The sequence below is a fragment of the Podarcis muralis genome, chromosome 5, assembly GCF_964188315.1.
Source record: "Podarcis muralis chromosome 5, rPodMur119.hap1.1, whole genome shotgun sequence".
NCBI lineage: Eukaryota > Metazoa > Chordata > Lepidosauria > Squamata > Lacertidae > Podarcis > Podarcis muralis.
Window position 1 is genome coordinate 76518880 of NC_135659.1, and position 24687 is coordinate 76543566.

Consider the following 24687-nt stretch of genomic DNA (forward strand, 5'->3'; position numbering starts at 1 on the left):
CAGGAGAATCCGCTGAAAGTCCTTGCCCGATATTCCCGCAAGCCAAGAATCGCCAGCCTTGTATCCGCTCCAAGATCCGAGGATTTGGAGACCCTCTCCAAGCGCTCGCTGCATCCCTCTCTCTTTTTTGCTGCCGCAGCCGCCCTCGAAAACGCCTCTCCTGCAAGAACAAAGGGACACCCGCCTCTTTCCCTACCTGCTGGATCCCAGTGGGCGCGGACCGGGAAGAGACGAGCGAAAGCGCCTCGTCCTCCTTCTCGCCTCCTCGTATGGATGAGATGCGCTCCGCGTGCGCGAGCGCCGCCGAGTGGGAGCGTTTGAATGGAGGGAGGGCGGAGCCCGCAGGCGACGAAGGGGAGGAATAATAGCCCCTGTCCGGTCAAGGAGGAGCAAAAGCAACGGACCTTGCGCGGGTTTTGCACGTGATGGGAGCTTGTGCGCCTCTGCAAAGTAGCTGCAAACTAGTTGCTACCCAGGGCGCAGCCGCTGCAGGAGGACGCAATTGCAGACGGCGCTCAGCCGTTTCCCTGTCCTTTTTCAAAGCGGGTCTTTCACAAATGGGAGATAAAAGCAGACTGGGGGAAGGGTAAGAGGGGAATTGAGTTAGAAATGCTCGAGAGGAAAGGGATAGGCGTCTTGACTCACTTCCCTGGAAAGCCTCAGCTCCCCCCAGGGCTGGGTAGTCGAGCGAATGGGAACGCGATGCAGCGCGTTGGAGAAAAACCTCGGTCAGTCTCTCTTTGCTATTGCCATAACCCTGTCCTGGTTGCTATAGAAATGGGTTTTTTAAAGAGACCGTTGGAAACATCAGGGAGTCGTTAGAGGATTGGCTTGTTCTAAGCTGGGATTGGCCTGTTGCTCAGGCTTTCCAAAGAAAGGAGGATCAGAGGTTTGTCTTGGCCCAGGACATTTCGGTGAAGAAGCGCTGCAAATATGTGAGTGGCGCAGAGCAATGCGGTTATCTGTATAGGGAAGGCTCCCTTGAAGAACTGGGAAAGGTTGCCGTAGGAGCTGCGCCGGTAACCCCGCTGGGGCAAGACGTTGGTCGATGCAGAAAAGTATCGGTGAAATGCTTGCAAACAAATCTCATAATTAGAAAAGCTTATAAACCACGTAATAAAAATAATTTCTAGGTGGTGTAAGTTATGCATTACACATGACTTATGCATGTTTGCACAGATGGCTAGTTCTCAAAAATGGCCATAATAGTTGAAACTTTGGCTGGCATTTTCCACTCTAGATAGCAGATGCATAAGAAAATACTCCAGTCCTCCATGCAAAGCAATTCCCCTAATACAGAAAACAGGGTGGGGAAGACATCAAGCATGAAGAATTACTTTATGTCAGAACCTCAAGATCCACCATCTTGCAGTAGGTACAAAAGACAGGATGGGTTCACATTACCAGCTTAAAATGTAGTGAAGTTTCTTGCCCTACAACTCCACTCAGCAAATTAGGAACTGCTTAAAGACTCCAGCTGGTATGAAGCTGGTTTGAGAAACAACCCATCAAACAATAGCATTTATTAATATAGTACAGGATACACATGCATTTTGGATAACATTGTGCGGACACTGATTAAAACCCAGTGCAGGAAATGCAGTGAGGACACCGTAAATTGCTCTGTGAACACAACCGAACACTTAGAATTAAATAATTCTGTGCTCTGGAATTTGTTAGGAGTTCCAGAGCTGAAGGGAGCCTCCAGCTCTTCAGTGCAAAAATCCATTCCTGGAAGAAAAAAAAATCTGCTAGTGGTGGTCATACTTTGCGCTCCAGCTGTTCTGGGACTACAACTCCCATCATCCCTAGCTAACCGGACCAGTGGCCAGGGATGGTGGGAATTGTAGTCCCAAAACAGCTGGAGGGCCAAGTTTGGCCACCACTGTATCAGAGCTATCTTCTTCCTACTCTTTAACTATCATGTCTGTTGCAAGCTAACCCTGTTAGTTTTTGAATAAGTGGTAGTTTTCAGTTACATTTTGTCCTCTGCTCATGCAAGCTCTACACTGCACTGCAACGTGTTGAATGGCTGCATACAGCAGACTCAAGTGCAATAGACACAAGTGTTACAATACGAATTTAGACAAAATGATGGCCTCAAGTCAAACAATGTTTATTTTAAATTAGTAAGCCTATGGCATCACATTTTGGAATAATAAAAGATTGCTGTGTGTGGTTGCAAGGCATGTATTTTTCAGGTTTCCAAATCCCACAAGCATGGTATGTTTGTATAAAAGCTAGAGTAAAAACAAAGTCAGTGTGTTAATTTCTAACAGTTTTAAAGCTGCTGTACTTGCAGCAATTTTAGCTGGATCGGTTTGAAATTTGTCTCAGCTATAGACTTCATCAGGTAGAGGATTTCAAGTGTTTTACTTGACAGGTATCATTTTACAAGCTTATAATGGCAGAACATTTTGTTGCTGTTGTTGTCGTCAATCTACTTAATGAAAGGGGCACTCCCATGCTTCTTTAAGAGTATAGCTTTAATCAGAGTTGGGAGATGTACTTTGCACAGTGTTGTTCGGTTTCATGCTCTGGTTTGAAACTAGCAACCATACAGACACAACACTACCTTCTGACAAACTAAAAATAAAATAAAATGGAAAGGTGATACGTTTTATGTACGAGGAGCAAGGATGAGGGTATACACAGATTTTGTTCCTCTAGCAATATTTTTTTTTAAAAAGCAACGATCTGGAATGTTACATCTGCACCTTATTTAAAGATTATCACACATTCCAGAGTTCCTACACTCAAAGTGCTTGTGAAAGATTTAACTTTAAAAACTGCAGTGGGATGTCTACTAGATTACTGAATTATTTGCAGAAAACTGTTTTTTCTCTCTAGAAAACAACCTTATTTTGGCCCAAGGAATTGTCACTGTTAGTCAACCACATGACAGCTGAGGGTGTGGCCAAAGCAAAAATGGGAATGTCTACCAGAATCTTGTGCACAATTCCACCCATACCTCCTAGCTGCCTTGTGGGATATCTTCAGGAGAAGAAAAGGCTAAGGAGTAAATCCTACGCAAATCTGGAGGGGAGTCCCTAAGACTTAAGAGTCCCTAAAGTGGACGGCACCTTGTATGCCCCTTCTAGCATCTCCTGTAGCCAAGCAAGTGTATTGCTCTGCTTTCCTTTGGATCACATCAGCAAGGCTGGGGGGAGGTCTTGTTGTCTGGGCAGGACCTCCATACATACTGCTTAGGGTTTGAGGCACGGGAGGTAACTTTGGTGCTACTAACACATCCATCTGACTTCACCTCTCGCAGTGCTGTCCAAACTTTTTTCAAAGAGGGCCAGATTTGATGAAGTGAAGGGCCGTGAGGGCAGACCAAGGTTGTTAAAGGATTGAAGTTGTTGAGCTTTTTATGATTTTACCCCAGGAAATTAACTGCTACAGGGGCTGGATTAAACCGACTGGCAGGCCAGATTAGGCCCCCGAAATGGACTTTGGACATGCCTGTGTGTAGAGACGCTCCATTGTCTCTCAAGACAGATGGATGCGAACCACCACCCCATGGTGGAGCTGTGGCCAGGCTGGAGGGGAAGAGGACAGCTTGCAACTGGAGTAGAAGTCAAGGAACAGAAAACCCTTTGACCTAGAAGGAGAGATGTTCCACTGCATTATCCCATACTAACACTTCTTTGAGAAAGTTATAAAAGTTGCAGTAATTTATTGCTCTTAAGTATGTTTAATATGTGCATATCAGAGCCTCATTGTTCTTCTCTAGAAGAAGGGTTGTTATTTCAAGATAAGCAAATAATGGTTTATGTTTTGGTTCTCATTGTGGAATGGAAAAACTGAAAAGGCATACCACTCTTTCCCCCACCCTCCATCTACTCCTTGCTGAAAAAATAATCTAATAATCTGAGCGATGAAGCACATTCTAGTGTTTCCTTGCCAGAAAAGTGATTCCTACAAATAAACACTACACAAAGTTTGTTGAGTGGAGTCACTTTAATCCTGCCCTGTACAAAGCATTACGCTTTAGCCCCAAAAGTTCTTTTCTCTCTCTTCCCCAAGAAAAAGGCTGATCAAGCAGAAATTTCTTGTTTCAAGGAAATCATAATTTTTGCAGGCTTTTGGGTCACCCAGGCAAAGAGCTGATATACCCGGACAGCCAGAGATGAAGGCAGCAGCTGGATTCGTAGAACATTTGAGACCTCGAGCAACTGGCAGAGAAGGTTGAAGAGGAGAGAGACCAGCAGAGTGCAGATCAGCTAAGAAAGAACAGAGGAAGAAGTCATCTTTCGCATCTGCTCACAGCAGTTAACAAGATCACCATTGCACAAAACCATGAAGACTGCAACAGTAATGGCCATTTCCCTCGTGCAATTATGCTGAGAATGCATTCAGACATAATGAATTAACTTGGTACGGTCTTGGTAAATAAAATCAGCATCTGGACCCACCTCTCTTTAAATCCCTGCTGGGTTTAATGCCTTGCCAGAGAACTAGATAGAAACCTATTTAATACACCTGTTAAACTGTCAACAACCACCCAAGGCCTAAACAAGGCTCAAGAGGCAACACAAGGAAAAATTTAAAGCACTGATTGTGGCAGTTTCCTTTGCTGCTGCTATTGTTGCAGGCCTGCTATAGCGCGCGCACGCTCTCTCTCTATATATATATATACACATACATATATGTGAGTGTGTGTGTTAATTATACACACACACACACACACACATATATATATGTATGTATGTATATCTATCTGTCTATCTATATACACACACATACAGTCATACCTCGTGTTGCATCCACTTCATGTGTCTTTTTGCGTTATGTCCCGCAGCAACCCGGAAGTACTGGAACAGGTTACTTCCGGGTTTCACTGCATGCGCAGAAGCACCAAATTGTTCCAAAAACCTGCGCAGACGCAGCAGTTCGAGTTGCGGGCATTTCACGTTATGGATGGGCCTCCGGAATGGATCTCGTCCGTAACATGAGGTACTACTGAATGCACTGAATAAAGGTATCAAAACCAGGCCCTGTGTAACCTACAAGGCCACAATTACCCTCCTTTAAAAGGTTTTCTCAAATGTGTGAATTTTGACCTGCCTTGAATCTTCAGCGCCTGGTCATATAGAGCACCTTCTGCCCACCCACCCTGACTCACAATTCTCTACACCTGCATCTGATCTTCTCTGCTATACTTTTCACTTTGCAGAATGTTAGGTGGTGGCCTTTTTTGATCTTGGGGCTCTGACAAAGTCTGGTGACAAGAGCACCAAGAATACAAGAAATCAAGCCTTTAGTGTCACTGGCCCAGTCCTGCAGAACACCCTGCCGACAGATATTCAGCAGGCGCCTTCTGTACCAACTTTTAAATGTTTGCTGAAAACTTTTCTATTCTGCCAGGTTTATGCAGGAAATTAAGAGCACATTCCCTACAATGGTCTATTGATGTTTGTTTTTAATTCCTTTTTGCTTTTAACTTGTTTTTAACTTTGTATGATGTTTTTGATTGGTTTTATGTTTTCATATTGTTGTAAACTGCTGTGATATATTTTTATGATACAGCAGTATATAATTATTTTAAATAAATAAAGGAGATAGAAGAGTTCAGCTTCCTTTACACGTGTGCACCTTGGACCATATTTACAGACACACACTTTGTCATTCTTATGGCTGCCTTGGCTGGTCCCATGATGGCTAGTTTTTGGCTCTCTTCCTAAGGCTAACCAACCTGCTGCGAAAATATGACTGGAGAATCAACTACGCCCCCTTTGACTTGAGATCTTTAGAAGAACAAATCAGTAGCATAGTCCGCAGGAGCTGGGACAGAGCAACTGGAGCTCACCCCGTCATGGGGATTCGAACTGCCAACCTTCCGATCAGCAAGCCCAAGAGTCTCAGTGGTTTAGACCACAGCACCACCTGCGTCCATGCCAACCTTGCAGTTTGAAAGCATGCCAGTGCAAGTAGATAAATAGGTACCGCTGCAGCGAGAAGGTAAAGGACACTTCAGTGCACTCTGGCACTCGTCACAGTCCTCTGTGTGCCAGTAGTGGTTTAGTCATGCTGGCCACATGACCCGGAAAACTCTGTGGACAAATGCCGGCTCCCTCGTCCTGAAAGCAAGATGAGTGTCGCAACCCCATAGTCGCCTTTGACTGGACTTAACCGTCCAGGGGTCCTTTACCTTTTACCTTACTCAGAAGTAAATCCCTTTAGCGGGATAGGGCTCACTTACAGTGCAATGGATATAGGATTGCAGCCTAGAAATGCATTAATAGTATCTAAAGCAATTATTCTGTAATGCTGAAGCAAACAGATAAGGGACTCACATCTTTTAGGCAGCAGACCCAACAAATAGTCTTTCCGTGTGTCTCCCACCCCCACTGCACCAGTGTTCACTGCTCAACCAACTGGCTTCTATTACTGTGACTTGTGGATTTATGTAACTCTTATTGATCTCAAAAGGGGTTTATAATTCCTTTTAGCTAGCTAGCTTTGAGCACCCACCCCACCCCAAAAAAGCAAACACTCAAAACAGGAAAGCAAAAAGCATTTCACAAGACTGATCCAGATCTTAACACAGCTATCAGAACACCAAAATGTGCACACTTCATATGCTCTGTTTCACCTAAAGGTGTGTTCATCATTGTGAGCTGCTAGCACTTGTACAAAAGCTTATTCTATTGAAGGAAATTTTAGGAAGCAGTTGTGGTTTTGTGAAATAGCACAGAAAAAAATGTGAAAACCTGTGGTCGTGTGCTACCCATTGCCTCTTCAGGATTGTAGGTAGGATTCAAACCACACAAGGATTTAGAATTCTAATCCCAAACCTATTATTCCACGACCTGGGAATGATTAATTTGGTACAAACTTGGTCCTTTCCATCTTGCCTACAGAAATATGCTTTGAGAAGTAGACAGAGAGGGGGGAAACCTTTTTGTGCTCATCTGAAAAAAAAGGAGTACAACTTACCATTACTGTGTTATACAATGAACTTTTGTCCAAGCAATACTGTTTTACATTATGGTCCAATCTGTCTGAAATAAAGGCAGAAAGCCCTTTTATCTGGACAGCCTCTTTTGAACTCAAGTAGGCAGGCTTGGGTTTCATTTTTTTCACAGGTAGAGTTGTCCTAATGTCACTTGTTGAGGCTCTTCTGTGCATCTTGCCCTGACTGTTATTTCCTCTAGACTCATTTTCTGATTCGAGGTCAGCACTCCCATCAGAATTATCAGAGGGTGGCATCTTTATCTCTTTAGTGATGGAAACTTGGGCTGGAAACAAAAGTTTAGCTTCAGTAACGTGGTAGGTAATCTTTGTCGGATTACAAAAACTGCATCAGCTGTGCTATGAAAGTACATTGAACAAAACTGTTTTCGTTTAAGTGCTCAGAAATGCACCAGCTTTGTATAACAGGAATATGCTCTCCTTTAGATAGCCATTCAGGAAAGTCAAGGGCTAAATTGCCTCTGCAGTATCAATATTACACCTTTACCCAGGCACAAATGAAGACTTGGTCCCACTCCACACTGCTTTCAAAACTGATAATACTCTCAGGACGAGAACAGCTGCAAAATCCATAGAATAGTTTATAGAAAGTAGCATACTCACATTCCCAACTCTTAAAAAAAATGAATTTTCTCATTATCAAATGTGGTGCTTTAGAGAAGGCAAGTGACAGTTTAACATCATTTTTCACCATTAAGCACAAGCCTTGCTGCAAACAAAATGGATCTTCACCCAATAATAAACCCAGTGATGTAAGTGAACCTGCCTATTACACAGGCAAAAACAGAAGTGTTCACCATTATTCAAGTGGAAATGCTGCTGACTTACTGTACTTCAGCAATGTCACTCTGATTCCTATAATTAGAAGAACGCTTTGTGCATAGCCACACGCATGGATACAAACAAAATTAAGTCCTAGCGTCTGAGAGTTTATTCCCAAATAGGATTGTATCTTTTAATCACTTATGCATAAATAAATTCTATATACAGTGGTACCTCGCAAGACGAATGCCTCGCAAGACAAAAAACTCGCTAGACGAAAGGGTTTTTTGAGCTGCTTCGCAAGACGATTTTCCCTATGGGCTTGCTTCGCAAGACGGAAATGTCTTGCAAGTTTATTTCCTTTTTCTTAACACCGTTAATACAGTTGCGACTTGACTTCGAGGAGCAACTCATAGAACGCGGTGTAGTAGCCTTTTTTGAGGTTTTTTAAGACTTTGGTGGTTTTTGAAGCTTTTCCAAAACTTTCCCGACACCGTGCTTCGCAAGACAAAAAAAATCGCAAGACGACAAAACTCGCAGAACGAATTAATTTCGTCTTGCGAGGCACCACTGTATGTTTGATGGCATGTGCCAATATTTTTTTTGGGGGGGTAGCTGTGGCATGTTTGAGAGGACATCTTTTAACATAGTATGCTGCAAAAAGCAGTTTTGTTGTAACAGCAGCAGTTCCACTCTAAAGCGATAATTGTGCTACAGTGACTCCTGGCCCCCAACACACCACTGTATCAGAGCAAACATAACGGGATTTACTTACAGACTTAGTAACTAGTAGGCATTTAAGTGTGCTTTCACTGGGCATGGTTTGACTAGAAAAGTACCATTTTAGTAGCCTTTGCCCCAGAACATCTAACCATGGGATCCCAAGAGTCTTTGGTTTCTGCCTCAAGAAATCTGTATTAACAGGACAATAAAGTGGTGAATCCCTCACCATATTAGAAAGGAAACATCTAGGATGGATTTAAAGGCAACAGACTGTGAAACCCTCTCCTTTCATATTAAAATTTTACAAGCTGCAAAACACTAAAGAGATACCTACTCAGGGCCAACCCACCCATGAGGCAGAGTGAAGCAGCCTGCCTCGAGCGGTGGGATCCTGCAGGATCCTGCCCCTGCTTCAGTTGCCAGAGTCACACAGTGACAGTTTCCAGCAAGCTCTTGGAAGAGTTTTGTGGGATTGCGCCAGCAGGTGCCACCACACGACCCCAGTAAGCAAGGCTTCAGCGCAGGGGTGGCACCTTTCTGATTCGCCTCAGATGGTGAAACGAGCTAGGCTGCCCCCTGTACCTACTGTACTTGCGCTATAGGTGTTGCAATCTCAAGAATGCCAACACACAAGTTATTAAAAATACATCAAACAGAAAGCAAAACTGAAGTTGAAACATGAGATAATAAAGCATTCTTATCCAAATGAGCTCTAGATATTTCTATTAAAATAACAGTTCAACAATGAACAGTTATGGAGAAAGAAAGAAATATTCTAAAGCTTTTCTAGTGCCTCTGTTTCCAAATTACAAAGCAAAGTAGCTTCCGTTCCCATTAGGATTGTCAAGCCTGTTAATTTTTTATCTGTCACAGGCTAGTTAAGAGGTGCACTATGCCTTCAAACTTGGCCAAAAGACAAATGACTAGGCTAAGCACCCATTCCTTCTTCAGTACTAGTGAGTCTGCCATTGACAAACAGTACACACTAGAGGTAAAAATAGTTTGAAGCTAGCCCTTTCACAGCAGAGTATCTCAAGAATGATTATGACTTGCAGTGCCTGCAGTCAACTCCTATTCTCTCCAGTTTGAGATTTTTGAACTTGCAAGTTGCAGTAGCAATGTTATTTGAAAACATAAGCAAGCATAGTATTGTGTATGTGAAGTGAAATAATAAAATATAAAAATAGACAAGGCAGAACAAGCCAAAGGAATTCAAACAAGAAATTTCTCCTCAGTTGCATCAACTCTCCCTTTTCAGCCACTATATATGTTCTCTTTCATACCAAAAATCGTGAGGTGTGCAAGTACTGTACAGTATAGGTTTCAACCAAATTACAAGGCTTATTTGGGTATACCACAACCGTTAACAAACCTTCCTGATACAAAGTTTCTTTTTAGACTTGAATAAAAAAAAACACAGTTATTTAAAACAATGTTGTCAAAAACTTTAAATTCTCCATGTCTTATTTTCTTTTGAAACTGCCTAATTGCCTGACACACAAGATCAGCATTAAGCTAAAAATAGTTTTGTAACACAATGCTTTAAAAGGAAAGCTAATACCTAAAGCCTTAATACACAAGCACATCTTAGCTGTCTCACAGCAAGACTTACCATCATTAAGTAGATGTTGAAGCCAGAAAATGAAAAGAATCAATAATATTCCAAAAGGCAAACAAAACCAAAAGAAAAGGACAGGAAATGTTAGGTCATTAATTAAAGGGACCAGAGGGTACTTCATTTCTGCTCCAAAATCCACCTCAGCTGACTGTGCACATGTTTTACTAAATACTTGCTGTGCTGCACTAAGCACCTTAAGATAACTACACTCTGTTATTACGTCACAACATGACTCACAAAGCAACTATGCTGTCATTCCAACACCACTGATTTTAAAAGAAGGCTGCAATCCCATTAAGGGAGGAACACAAAGATTATATTGAGGTTAATTGGAGAACCTGCAGCACACCTGGTGTAATGACACCTCCTGCACTTGTAATTAGAAACAACAAACTAATTGGAAAATAACAGAGCTCCTCAAATTCCTTTACCAATGGCCCAAAAAATAATGATATTGTGTTCTCTTTTCACAGTTTTTACCAAATATTCCTACTTTTTTCTAAGTTATATCTCATCTCACATGTAATGTTTTCCAATACTGTGGGCCACTGCAAAGTAGTATTAGGCCTGTTTTGCAGGTGGAGGGGATAAAAGTGTATAGCCCAAAAATGTAGCTTGGTGTATTTCACTGGTTGATGGGGGGTTGGGGGCAGCTGCATACTGGGTCTCAAAAACAGCTCTCGGTGAGGAACCTGCAAGCTTTCCTTGTCATTACAATATCTCTGTGCAGAGGCAAAAACGGCCAGCACATGGCAAATTATCTTCATTCTGAGAATCATAGTCCTCTGAGGGGGACAGAGTTGCTTCCTAACAACCCTAAGCACCCTTAATAAATCACAGCTGCCAGGATTCCTGTTTAAATTGGTATGATACTACTCCTTTAAATGCATGGTGCAGAAGCGACATAAATCAGGAGCAGGGCAAGGCGTCAGATAAACGATTTTCAACAACATGCCAGGCGTGCCAACCTTTGGTCTACAATTCCCGCCATCCCTAGCCAGTGTGACCAATGGACAGGACTGATGGGGGTTGCAGTCCCAAAGATAGATGGACATGGCATTCATACAAAAGAAAAATAATTTAAAAAGAAAGGAACGTGAAGGGTGGGAGGGAAGCCGTGAGGGTCTTCCATGCTTCAAATTTATATGGGGTTTATGTGGCCATACAAGAACACAGGGTTGGAGCTCATCCTAATTCCATGACGCCTCCGCGGGGAAAACCTTCCAGGAAAACTCCCAACCAGTCCAAGAAACCGGAGAAGCGTGTAAACTGCAAGTGCTGCGGCACCTTGAATGCTAAGAAACGTGTTGCACGGTATAAATACTCCAAATGCGTGTGTATATTTGAGCGACGGAGCGAGGAAACCCCGCTTTTCGTTATGGGGGCCCGTCTGAAGAGCGGAACCTCGAAAACGCCGCTCTGGTTTCCAGCCGGCGGAAGGAACGGAAGCAGCCGAGGCAGGTCCCACGGAGCGGCGTCCCCCCATCTACCCCCTCCGTACGCGTGCCGGACGGGCGATGGAGGAGGCCGGAGGGGTGTTCCCCTTCCGCGACGTCCGCTGGGACCCGGACCCGGCGCTGGAGCCGAGCCCGGCCGTGCGCGTGCCTTCTCCGGCTCCCTTGGTGCTGGACAACGGCTCCTTCCAGCTGCGCCTGGGCTGGGCCTGCCGGGCCTCCGAGGTGCCCAGCGAGCCTCTGCTCCGATTCCGGTCGCTGGTGGCGCGCAGCCGCGGGGCGCGCGGAGGGGCCGGCCCCGAGACTCAGGTGGGCAACGACCTGGGCAGCCCCGAGCCCCTCCGCTGGCTGCTGCGCTCGCCCTTCGACCGCAACGTGCCGGTGCAGATGGAGCTGCAGGAGCTGCTCTTCGACCACGGCTTCCAGCGCCTCGGGGTCGCCTCGCAGGTAGGCGGCCTGAGGACCATCTAGTCCTGTGGTTCCCAGCGTGGGATACACGCCCCACGGGGGAAAATTTGATTTTTAAGGGCAATTCGAGAATGATGTAAAGCTAAAGAGACCCCTGACCATTAGGTCCAGTTGTGCCCGGCTCTGGGGTTGCGGCGCTCATCTCGCTTTATTGGCCAAAGGAGCCGGTGTACTTATTAACACTAATTTTTTTTAAAAAAAAAATTATTTATTTTTTGCATTTCTTATGGTTCTAGGGGCCTCATATCACCATCACCACTTTTAATTTGCATACCGTCTTTCTATCTTACCATACCCAAGGCGATTTACAAGCTGAAGAAACAAAGAACGTACACCTTGTAACAGTCTAACGCAGCGGCGTAGCGTGGGTTGTCAGCACCCGGGGCAAGGCAAGTAATTTGCGCCCCCTAACCCATGGATTTGCCCTAACCCCAGATGTTGCGCCCGGTGCGGCCGGCCCCCCCTGCACCCCCCACGCTACGCCACTGGTCTAACGCAATACAAAAATGTGATAATAAAACATAACTTTAAAATAAGCAACCTACATCAAACAAAGTAACATTCAGCAATCATTAGAATAGTATAGAATCATATTAAATATAAGCATATAAAAATTAAACAGAAATCTACACTTAACAATTACAATAAATAATTTCTGAACTACAATCAATAAAACAGCGGCAAGTATATAAATATATATAGTGGCATATACATTGTTAAAATTAAAATCAGAATGTACGCAGCAGTCAGCTGGTGACAATGGAGAGGTTATCTAAACAAAAGTTTTTCTAAACAGAAAATACTATTTTTTCATATCACTTCATATAATTGTATTATTATTTTTTAACAATTTTTTAGTGATTTCTTCCTCAGTACTTCAACTGTCCTTTCTTTCTTTTATCTTTCTCTTTCACGGATGCCATGTTCTTTGGAAGCTTGTTTAGACCAAGTTAATGGCCTTTTAGGCTTCCCCCAAATAAATAGGAGTTCATTTTTTGAATAATAAGAATTATATGTCATGGAGGGGCGGGGATCAGGATTTTTAGAGATGCTTAGGTGGGGCATGGTCAAAAAAAGTTTGGGAACCACTGATCTAGTCCAAACCTCCTGGAATGCAGGAATATGCAACTGTCCCATTCCTGGGATCGAACCTGCAACTGTGGCGTGATCAGCACCAGACTCTGACCAACGGACCTGCCCAGGAGTTTGTGCATGTGCTACTCAACGTATATAGTTCCGTTTCATCAGGACAGTGGTACCCAGCCTGCTTCCCGCCAGGTGCTGATGACTGGCCTGCCAGTCACTGCCTCTCAGGATTCATAGATCATCGAGCTGTAGAGTTGGAAGGGGCTCCTGAGAGTCATCTAGTCCAACCCACAGCTTCCCGACTATGTTTTCTTGTGTAGCTCTTTAAATAACTTTCAAACCTAGGTAAACTGTTTTAACCAGGTCTTCATTTCTTGCCATTTCATTACAGGGCTGTGTTGACCACCCAGTTGTGGTCACTGAAGCGGTCTGCAACCCTCTGTATTCAAGACAAATGATGTCGGAGCTCCTGTTTGAATGTTACCAAGTTCCCAAGGTTTCTTACGGCGTGGACAGTTTGTACAGTTTATATCACAACAAGAGGCAGGGCTGGCCTTGCAGTGGTCTCATAGTTTCCTCTGGATATCAATGTACACATATTTTACCAGTCTTGGATGGCCGGTGAGTTGGCTGCAATAAAGTATCCAAGCATTAGTGGACATTACTAACTTATCAGTGGGTCAACTCTGAGTAAAATTTAGTTGAATGCAATTCAGTTTTTTGCTTGATACTTTAAAATACTGTGAAGTTCTTCTAAAGATGACCATCAATTTATATAACAAAGGCAGCTGCACAGTTTGGTGTTGCCAACATGTTCTGAAAGAGCATCTTTATCAAATTAATGTTTATGCTCCCTTGATAAAAATGTTTTTGAAAGGCGTTGGGAAAATGAATCTGTGCAGCTGTCTTTCATTTTGTTTGTCATCTTTACCACTGCAATTGATCCATTGGTTTTGTGTCTAACTTTTACTAATCCTGTATGCAAGAAGTTGCTAGAATATGTAGATGCTAGTCCCTTAGTTCTGCTCAGTAAGGTTTATAGTTTACAGTGGTACCTCGGGTTACATACGCTTCAGGTTACAGACTCCGCTAACCCAGAAATAGGAGGCCCCATTAACTAAAGTGGTGCTTCAGGTTAAGAAGAGTTTCAGGTTAAGTACAGACCTCCGGAACAAATTAAGTACTTAACCCGAGGTACCACTGTATAGTCATGGGGTAGTTGTTGTCCCCTCAGTTTCCCTCGATTGAGTGAACTCTCTTATGCAGTAACTAGTGGGCCATCCCTGGTTCTGAGAAAATAGTTTTTACTTGTGCTGCATGAATATTTCCTGAAGGCAACAGAAGAGAGTTGCTATATGAATCGGTATGGGTTTTCTCTGCTTCTTTGGGAGGAAGGGTGACATATAAATTTAATAATAATAAAGTGTGGAAATGTATATCTAAAACGTGGACACTGAATTATGTTAGAGCATTTGTTTTAAGCTGCTCAGAATTCTGGCTTCTTTTTTTAACTTAGATGATAACCTGCTATTGAGAACTCTAGTAGAAAGAACTTAATGAACCATTCCTATATTGTGTACCAACTCACATTGACTTTGTTTCTATGGATTGGTAGGTTGGATGCTAGAAACTGTAAGCGTATAAATATTGGAGGGTGCCAGGCTGCTCTGTACCTTCAGCGTCTCCTGCAGCTAAAATATCCTGGGCATTTTGCTGCCATTACTCTCAGCCGTGTAGAGGAAATACTGCATGAGCACAGCTATGTTGCAGAAGATTATAAGGATGGTAAGCATTGCTATTAATGGCATGCAGCTTTAAAGTTACATACTATTCCCTCATGGTTTGGTAAAAATATTTTTTCTCTTGGGGTTCTGGCAATCCCAGGAGAAAAAAAATCTTAAGAAGTGATTTTATATTGCTAAAGGGGTTTGAAAATATCTTAAATGTTAAAATGCTAGTCATGGTTAGTTTTAAACCTGAGTTCAGATTTGATTTGCAAACCTGCTTTAAAAACATGGTTAACATTAAGTATATTGCAGATGTAAAACTTCATTTATAAGATTGATTAGACACCCTTCAACATAAGGGCCAACAATAAAATAATGCAGTTATAATAACAATGACAACCATTGCAATTGTAGGAACCGTATGCATTCAAGAAAAGAGGTAGGCCCCACCAAACAAAATACATTAATTGTCAAAGGGTAAAGTCATGCATCTTTAGCATACAGCAAAATCGGAACAGTGAACAGGCTAGCTGCACCCCTCACGCGGCCACCATCCTCTTTACTTATGAGAGTGGTGAGACTACCATGGGCGTCCTCTCTGCAGATCTGAACATCTAAGAAGGTTGGTGGGATGGAGGCAATCTTTCAGATATTTGGGACTGAAATCATTCATATCTTAAAATACTAATGTGAGCTATGGTCAGTGCTGGAAAGTTAACCTGATTTTACTTTATTACACTTTTGTATGGTGAATAATCCCTCAGATGCGGCAGCTTGTCCCAAGCAGTATCTAGTGATGCAGATTGCTTTGAGCAAACTTATTTATTATGTGCACTTTATTATTTATAAGTGCACATAATAAATAAGTTTGCTCAAAGCATTAAAGGGTCTGAATTACCTTGTTGAATCTGGTCGGCAACTGGTTTTAGGAGGTCCATTTGGCAGACACAATAAAAGACTGGATGGCTATTCTCCATCCTACTCCAGACTGTCACATTGCATCATATCATTTGCACACTTTCTCCCTCTAGGTTTGCGTTAGGGAGAGTTGGCTCTTGGGATTCTACTTGCTCATTCTTCTGAAGCATAGCTACTCCTTGGAACAAGGGTCTGGGACCTGAGTACCTTTTGCTCCTTTCCTTTTCATTCATGTCTCCTCCTACTTGGTGCAAAACTGTTGGGGGAAAAGATGTGCATCTAATAGACAATAGCCATTTCAATTTGAAAAGTAAGCAAGAACAGTAATAGTGCAGGCTGTTTCATTGTTTATAAGCTACCTTTGAGAGTTAACCTCCCAAGGTGGCTCACAACATTTTTTTTTAAGATAACATTTTGTTATAGATTATCAGATGGCTTTTCCTGTAATTTCCAAATATCCAAACTTGCCAAAGGCGTTTGTTTAGCAGCGCAGAGACCCTGTAGAGTTGTGTCTGCAAAACTCATTATTGTGCTTCTGAAACTTCTGAGCAGAAATGCAGAAGTGGAGGTCACCTGAATATTATGAGAACCATGTGCATAAGATGCAGCTGCCCTTTTCAAATAAGCTGCTTGGGAACACCCTCACATCTGAAGAGAAGCAGGAGAGGCGGCAGCAACAACTTCGACGGCTCCAGGAGCTCAATGCTCGCCGAAGAGAGGAAAAGCTGCAGCTTGATCAAGAGAGGTTGGACAGGCTGCTTTATGTTCAGGTAACCCTGCACAATGTTTGAAATGCAGCTTTGGGGAAGTTGAAAAGGAGAAGCTGATGGCAGGAGAACATGATATGAAAATACCAGATTTCATTCTTGGGGAAAATGCTTCATGTCATGGGATCACTTTGATATCATCTCAGTGAGAGAATTGCAGATACCACATAGTCGCCAGAAAATAAGGGCAAGTTTTTTGCTCATTTGGAAATGTTCTCCCGCCCTGGGCTTTTCTGCGATATTCCCCTTAGTTATATTGCAGCCAATAGAAATCACATGGTATTGTGTTTTGTGTGCAGGAACTGCTGGAGGAAGGTCATATGGATCAGTTTCACAAAGGCTTGATGGAACTCAACATGGACTCTGCTGAGGAACTTCAGTCTTACATTCATAAGCTGAGTATGGCCATTGAGCAAACCAAGCAGAAAATCCTACAGGCAGAAGTGAGCGTTGAAGTGGACGTTGTTGATAGCAAGCCAGAGGTACTGCAGCGAGGTTGCATTAATTTTGTCAGCACATAACCATAAGTATATGCAAAACAGTTCTAAGACTGTATTTTATTGACTGTGTTACAACTTCCTGCAAGTTGTCTATTGCTATATTCTGCAGCTGTCTCCTTTTTGTCTTGCCATCCATCACCATCCGTCTGCGTCATAGTGATCTCAGTTGGTGAGTGCCAACAGGACTGCAGCAAAAATAGGGCCACTGAGAAACAAAAGGGAAGTATTGCATTGCTTGAGAGAGTCCAAAGGGTTGCAGAAGTAGAAAAAGATAGTCGGCGGGTTGGGGGGGGAGCTTAAAGAGTCCCCTCCACCTATGAAAAGAAAATGAGGACTGAGCATGGTCTGGGGTCACAGAATGCTTAGTGTCTAGGGAAGAAAATGGGAAATGGATGGGTGCAGAGGAACAAAGTGTATTGAAGAAGGACATGGCTGGCATGAAAGAAGGACATCAAAGACTGAACAGGAGCCACTCCACTCTCCAGTGGAGCTGCTGAGAAGTAGGAGTGGGCCCTGGTTTATCTCAAGGTATGCAGAAATGCAAAATATAAAAACATGGAGGAAAATCTTCCCCCAAGAGCTCTGTGAGGCTATGCTAAAATATTTACTGTTCGCAGAGCTTAGTAGCCTCATCTCCTTGCAGAAAACTGAGCTGCCATTTGTTTTGAGCACTCTTGAGACAGACCATAGCCTGTTTAAAAAAAATTAAAATATGGCCTATTGGAGGTTGAGGATAGGAAAGCGGTGGATATTCAAGTTGGAATTATGCAAAGATTCCTCCTTGGCATTTGGCATCTTTCTTGAGCATTCCTTGTGCCCTGTTAGAAAAAAAGTCGAAAAACGGAATATGAAATTAGGGTCAGCTTCACATAACAGAATTGGGTAGATGCCAAGAATATACAGTGGTACCTCGGGTTAAGTACTTAATTCATTCTGGAGGTCCATACTTAACCTGAAACTGTTCTTAACCTGAAGCACCACTTTAGCTAATGGAGCCTCCTGCTGCTGCTGCGCCGCCGGAGCCCGATTTCTATTCTTATCCTGAAGCAAAGTTCTTAACCTGAAGCACTATTTCTAGGTTAGCGGAGTGTGTAACCTGAAGCGTATGTAACCTGAAGCGTATGTAACCCGAGGTACCACTGTACTGTACTTTTCAGTGTATAAGACTAGGGTTTGTTTTTTTACTAAAATGTATCCTCTTTTGGATACATTTGAAGCAACTATGTATTGCTCCAAACTACTCATCTCAAAAGTGAAGATGCCTATTGACTGAGCTACTTACCAATATCATGGGCAGGGCTTTTTTCAGCCAGAACTCACCGGAACTGAGTTCCGGCACCAAAAAAAGCCCTGATAATGGGTCATAAACCAGTAGTAATGAAACTGGTGAAACGTTAATGTCATGTATGAGGGGAATGATAGAAAAGGGTGTGTGAAACTTAATTGATAACTGTTGGCATTGCATACCACATTCTGAGCCTATGATTTCCATAAACTATGAAAATGAATACTGGTTATGTGATGGCTTTGTTTTCATGAGCATTTGTCTAACGTGTAGGGCAAAGGAGAACCATGAACTGAAATCAGTGACATCTTCTAAGCAAGAGTTATTTGAGGATACGTTTTTACTTCCATGCAGAAAAATGTTTAATCTTTGTCGTTATGTAAGCCTTTATTAATAAGTTCTGTAAACTTTCTCATATTTGCTAAATTCAAAAATAGCCTTTTTTGGTTTACAGCTGGCAAAACCAAATTCTTGGCATGAAATTCCCAAACCCCAATTGCTTAGCATTACAGCTCTACGTAAAGTAGCCTACCTCAGGTTTGAAACCTCACTCAGTAAATAGTTGTTGTTTTTTAATATCTTCAGCCAGCACTGGCAAGAGCTATGGAGGCATCCTGATTCAGACATTTTAGCAGCCTGGTCTTTGTTGCCCCTTCTGGCATAATACTTACTTTCACTGAACTTTGCTGCCTGAAAGTAGCAATTTTCTACTATTTACAATCCACTTATTTAGACTGCAAATATTGGTTTACCAGATTCACATGAACAGGCAAAAATACTTCATAAACCTGTTGATGAGTCTTAAATGTACCAAGTTTGTGCCATCCTGAACATCTAAACTTACTCTAGTCTTTTGGTATCAATTATTTATTTATTTATTTATTTATGTATGTATGTATGTTTGTATGTAAATGTGGATTAGTCATGCTTCTGAATAGAGGATTTTTTAAAAGTGGATAACTGTGTTAAAGTAATTGGATGTATATAAATATATTGATTGGTTTTATTATCTCATAAAATTTATACACATAACACCGGTCCTGAGAGATCTGCATTGGCTCCCAGCATGTTTCTGAGCACAATTCTAAGTGTTGGTGCTGACCTTTAAAACCCTAAAAGGCCTCGGTCCTGTATACCTGAAGGAGCATCTCCAGCCCCATCGTTCAGCCCGGACTCTGAGATCCGGCACTGAGGGCCTTCTGGTGGTTCCCTCATTGCGGGAGTGAGGTTACACGGAACCAGACAGAGGGCCTTCTCAGTAGTGGCGCCCACCCTGTGGATTCCCTCCCATCAGATGTCAAGGAAATAAGCAGCTATCCTACTTTTAAAAGACATCTGAAGGCAGCCCTGTTTAGGGAAGTTTTTAATATTTAATGCTGTATTGTTTTTAACACTCGATTGGGAGCCGCCCAGAATGGCTGGGGAAACTCAGCCAGATGAGCTGAGTATAAATATATTATTATTATTATTATTATTATTATTATTATTATTATTATTGAAAACTCCTCAAAGCAGTTTACAAAAAGATAAAACAATAACATTGAGGGGGAGAAATATTTACTAAGGCTGTAGTCCCAAGCACATTTAGTAGCCCCCTTGAATTTGGTGGGACTTTATGATTAATTGCATCGTCTTAGAACTGCATAGCTGGCATTCAGCCAGCAGGAAAGGCTTGTTCATTCTAGTCATAAGTGGTTTTAGACCTTTGCATTGGCAAGCCAGCTTCTGTGGCTTCCCTGTTTTAATATAAGAACCTGTGGTCTCTTTCATTTTCAAGATGCCTGATCTGGATCCAATGGGCAGCGAACAATCAATGGAAGACGTAGAAAGCATGAATGAATTTGAGCCCTTATTTGCTGAGGAGCAACCCGAAGTTGAAAAGCCAGTTACTACAGTACAGGTTTGTCTTTATACACATCCTATCTCTTAGTCTACTTTACGATATATATTTTTTAGGGTTTTGCACAACCTTGATGGCAGAAAGTGAGGAGGAATTAAAGAACATTTTAATGAGGGTGAAAGAGGAGAGCGCAAAATATGGTCTGAAGCTCAACATCAAAAAAATCAAGATCATGGCCACTGGTCCCATCACCTCCTGGCAAATAGAAGGGGAAGAAATGGAGGCAGTGAGAGATTTTACTTTCTTGTGCTCCATGATCACTGCCGATGGTGACAGCAGACACAAAATTAAAAGATGCTTGCTTCATGGGAGAAAAGCAGTGACAAACCTAGACAGCATCTTAAAAAGCAGAGACATCACCTTGCCGACCAAGGTCCGTATAGTTTCAAGCTATGGTTTTCCCAGTAGTGATGTATGGAAGTGAGAGTTGGACCATAAAGAAGGTAGATCGCCGGAGAATTGATGCTTTTGAATTATGGTGCTGGAGGAGACTCTTGAGAGTCCCATGGACTGCAAGAAGATCAAACCTATCCATTCTTAAGGAAATCAGCCCTGAGTCCTCACTGGAAGGACAGATCATGAAGCTGAGGCTCCAATACTTTGGCCACCTCATGAGAAGTGAAGACTCCCTGGAAAAGACCCTGATGTTGGGAAAGATTGAGGGCACTAGGAGAAGGGGACGACAGAGGATGAGATGGTTGGACAGTGTTCTCGAAGCTACCAGCATGAGTTTGACCAAACTGCGGGAGGCAGTGGAAGACAGGAGTGCCTTGCGTGCTCTGGTTCATGGGGTCACAAAGAGTTGGACATGACTAAACGACTAAACAACAACAATTTTTGCATTTAGTCAGCTACACTGGGCATGGATTTTGAGCTCTGGCCTTACTGAGTAAGTCCGTGGAAGAGAATCTATCCCTTGGCTGAAGTTTTATTATCTGTCAATAATAATAGTGACTTAAACCCATGGCATTGAAAAATGAAGATTGCAATTTAGTAAATGCAGTACAAAAGGAACAAGGCTAGGAAAAGAACTGGGGAAGTAAATTCAGGAACTAATGTTACCCAAATTTTTATGACCAGGTAGCGTGGTTGTGGGAAATGGTTCTGGGAGGGGAGAAGCCAAAAGGCTTTCAGACCCAGCTGATAGAGTATCTTATGCTATCTCATCTTTCCTGCTACTGCAACTACCTATAATATCTCATAACAGAATGTGTTGAAAAGTTGAAGTCTCTCTCTGGATGAGGGCAGACAATACAGATTCTGGTGGTGATAGAGCTTAATCCATATTTACAACATATTTTCAATAAAACGATAAAACGTTGAGCGTTACATAAAAGGTTATGACAAGCAGCAGTACGTTTCTGACTCTGATATTTTTACAGCCCGTGTTTAACCTGGCAGAGTATCACCAGCTCTTTATTGGCACAGAAAGAATCCGGGTTCCTGAAATTATCTTCCAGCCATCCTTAATAGGAGAAGAGCAGGCTGGGATGGCAGAAACCATACAGTTTGTCCTGGACAGGTTAGTTTTCAAAAGTGAACTCCTATTTAAATGACAGTGCAATCCTGTACATGTGTATCTGGAAATAAGCCTAGTTGAATTAAATGGTACTCTTAGGTAAATGTGGGTAGCATTGCAGCCTCTGTGTATTTAAGAACAAGCTGTCACTGTTCAGAGAGTACTTGTTTTTTCTGCTGTAGAACCCAAATAATTAGCCTCCTCACTTTTTTTATATAAAAACCCCTCAGTTTTGCAAGATTCTGGGGGATGCCACCACATTAAATAAGGCATTGTGTGATTATACATTTTGTTAGCTGCCTTAAACATAGTGCATGATGCAGGGCACAAATTATATAAAAGAAGATGGTTGAGAGACACATTTGAAAGCCATGTACACACACAGTCCCCCTGTGTCTCACTGTTAAAATGTAAATTAACAGGCAGTCTGAAGAGAGGAGCTTTTTACTGGAAGGATCTTTTGAATTGGAACAAACTAAAATCAAATTTGTGCTTTAATCCTTGAAAAAGTTTAAACATTAAATCGGCCTCTACCACTACAGGGATTTACCCATCCCATCCACCCTTAGCACAGGGGTGGGGAATGTTTTTCAGTCCAGGGGCCACATTCTTTTCTGGGCCACCTTCTGAGGGCCATATGGCAGTGGTGGGTGGGGCCAGAGGCAAAAGAGGGCAGAACAACAAACAAATTTTACCTTTCATTCTCTGTCCTCAATCCCAGTCAGCTAGAAGCATTATGAATCTGTTAAAGGAGTTTTATTTCTTCAGGTATCCTAAAGAGCAGCAGGAAAAACTTGTCCAGAATGTCTTCCTTACTGGTGGGAACATGATGTATCCTGGAATGAAAACCAGAATCTACAAGGAGCTGCTTGAAATGAGGCCGTTCCAGTCGTCTTTTCAGGTGTAGTATTGGCTTTAGCAATGCAATGGCTACATGCAACATCCAAATACTGTACATGGCAATGATGACCAAACTTTATTGCACATGGGAAGTTAGGGGGGCATTTGAACTGATTTGAAAAATCTCCTGAATTGGGCAGCAAGCTTACAGAGGGATGTAAATTTATAGAATACATTGGTAACCATGCTGGGCAGCATAAAGTACTGTCAAGGTAAAGGGACCCCTGACCATTAGGTCCAGTCGTGGCCAACTCTGGGGTTGCAGCGCTCATCTTGCTTTATTGGCCGAGGAAACCAGTGTACAGCTTCCAGGTCATGTGACCAGCATGACTAAGTCGCTTCTGGCGAACCAGAGCAGCGCACGGAAACACCGTTTACCTTCCCGCTGGAGCGGTACCTATTTATCTACTTGCACTTTGACGTGCTTTCAAACTGCTAGGTTGGCAGGAGCAGGGACCAAGCAACGTTAGCTCACCCCGTCGTGGGGATTTGAACCGCCGACCTTCTGATCAGCAAGTCCTAGGCTCTGTAGTTTAACCCACAGCGCCACCCAGGCAATGATATTGTCCAGCACTTGAACCTTCATGTTCAGGGACAGTAAGACCTCGAATTTGCTTGTTGGGAAGCAACAGTGTGGGAGAGCTACTGATAGCCCTGCTTTGTTTGAGTACTTTCTTGGTTCATCACTGAGGAACAGGATGCTGGCCAAGAGGAAGCTTTTGGCTTTCATATTCTGGCAATAGAACAACAAACGGGGGACATGGTTGCTGCATTCTGCTTTGTGTCTTTATAAAGGTAACCCTCCTTCCCGTTTTTCAGCATACGAGGCAGTTTACAAATGATCAAAGGAACAAGTTCTGAGAATACACTGCAAGGGGCAGACCATAGAATATGAAAATGTTAAATCCAAAAAGCAAAAAGACTTGAGGAAAAGAAAAGCATTTTAGATTGGTGTCTAAGAAAGAAGAACTGACACCCAGCAAACCTTTCTGGGGAATGCGTTCTATACAAGAGCTAGCAGAATAGAAAAGACCTTCGCTCTGGTTGTTACATTGCCAGCGTCAGAGATCAGGGCCATCCAGAGCACAGCCTCAGAAGGTAACCTTAAGGAACAGGTTGTTTCATACCAAATAGGATTGTCAGGTGTTTGCACCATGTAGCTTTGCGTGTTGCCATTCTTGTTCTGTGGCCCTTGACTTCCACTAAACAGATCCCTTTATTGTCTTGCTGCCCTCCAGGTGCATCTTGCTTCCAATCCTGTTTTAGATGCATGGTATGGAGCTCGAGCGTGGGCCCTGGAGTACATGAACCGCGATGAAGGCTGGATTACAAGGAAAGATTATGAAGAAAAGGGTGGAGAATACCTTAAGGAGCACTGTACTTCCAACGTCTATGTGCCCATCCGTCTCCCAAAGCAGGCTCCGCGGGCAGCTGAAACTCCAGCATCCAGCAAAGCGCCGGGAACCGCCGCAAACAATGTCTCTGAGCAAGCATAGTATGCAGGCTGCAATGGTATGTAACTGCAAAATAGACACAACCTGTGTAAAGCTTTTCAGGACTGCAAGGCAGCTGCCATCCTGCAAAACCGGGTGCAAGCTTAAGTTCAACATTTCCGGGCACCTCAGCTTGTGCAGTGATCAATTGTGTGTTTTATCCATGGTTGCCATGGGAGAATTGCAGGCTCTTCACCAGTTTTTGGTGTAAAAAATGCAAAAGAAATATTGGCCTCATTGAGGCTAACATATCATGTGTTTTATATTAATAGACCATGCTGTAAAAAGCTGTTGGCAATGTAAATAAAGTCTTTTGGGTTTTCCCCTCCCCATGTTTATCTGTGTCAAATGTTCCTAACATACCACAGGACTGATTTCCAGAGACGTAGCCATATTCGTCTGCTGCAACAAAAACTATGAAAACTACATTATGCCAATATGGACCAAAGTGTTTATTTCAAGCTTTGGTGAATGTGAGCTCGCTTCATCAGATACATCAGTAGCAATGTTAATCCAGGAGGGGGAGCCTTTACCCAAAGGAAGAAGGTAGTTTGAAGAAACAAATCTTTGCTGAAATTGAGATTTGGGG

At 42.8% G+C, this 24687-nt stretch overlaps 3 protein-coding genes across 3 annotated transcripts in view; 1 reads left to right on the forward strand and 2 right to left on the reverse strand.

Annotated features, from left to right (window-relative positions):
- Positions 1-299, reverse strand: part of ARHGAP40 (Rho GTPase activating protein 40) — a 72762-nt gene extending 72463 nt beyond the window's left edge. The window contains exon 1 of the mRNA XM_077929247.1: positions 197-299. The gene's annotated coding sequence lies outside the window, so the exon portion shown is untranslated. The remainder of the gene's footprint in view (positions 1-196) is intronic.
- A 2854-nt stretch (positions 300-3153) lies between these two features.
- Positions 3154-11437, reverse strand: ADIG (adipogenin). Its single transcript, XM_028734990.2, has 3 exons — positions 10076-11437; positions 6943-7244; positions 3154-4226 (listed from the first exon to the last, which is right to left on the reverse strand). The coding sequence occupies exons 1-3, from the start codon at positions 10200-10202 to the stop codon at positions 4041-4043; spliced, it is 615 nt and encodes a 204-aa protein (XP_028590823.2). The 5' UTR covers positions 10203-11437; the 3' UTR covers positions 3154-4040.
- Positions 11438-11598: 161 nt separating this feature from the next.
- Positions 11599-24426, forward strand: ACTR5 (actin related protein 5). Its single transcript, XM_028734985.2, has 9 exons — positions 11599-11982; positions 13481-13710; positions 14705-14874; positions 16287-16504; positions 16801-16983; positions 20064-20186; positions 21569-21708; positions 22474-22606; positions 23844-24426. Exons 1-9 carry the CDS (start codon positions 11599-11601, stop codon positions 24099-24101), a joined length of 1839 nt encoding a protein of 612 aa, XP_028590818.2. The 3' UTR covers positions 24102-24426.
- Positions 24427-24687: the final 261 nt, after the last annotated feature.

Excerpts from the sequence above, each read along its gene's own strand:
- ADIG (XM_028734990.2), bottom strand. The coding sequence starts at position 10,202 with ATGAAGTACCCTCTGGTCCCTTTAATTAATGACCTAACATTTCCTGTC. Across the intron at positions 7,245-10,075 it reads TCAACATCTACTTAATGATG|CCCAAGTTTCCATCACTAAA; the intron begins GTAAGTCTTGCT and ends TTTTGTTTCCAG. Across the intron at positions 4,227-6,942 it reads CATTGTATAACACAGTAATG|CTGATCTGCACTCTGCTGGT; the intron begins GTAAGTTGTACT and ends GTTCTTTCTTAG.
- ACTR5 (XM_028734985.2), top strand. The coding sequence starts at position 11,599 with ATGGAGGAGGCCGGAGGGGTGTTCCCCTTCCGCGACGTCCGCTGGGAC. Across the intron at positions 16,505-16,800 it reads ACAGGCTGCTTTATGTTCAG|GAACTGCTGGAGGAAGGTCA; the intron begins GTAACCCTGCAC and ends TTTTGTGTGCAG. Across the intron at positions 22,607-23,843 it reads CGTTCCAGTCGTCTTTTCAG|GTGCATCTTGCTTCCAATCC; the intron begins GTGTAGTATTGG and ends GCTGCCCTCCAG.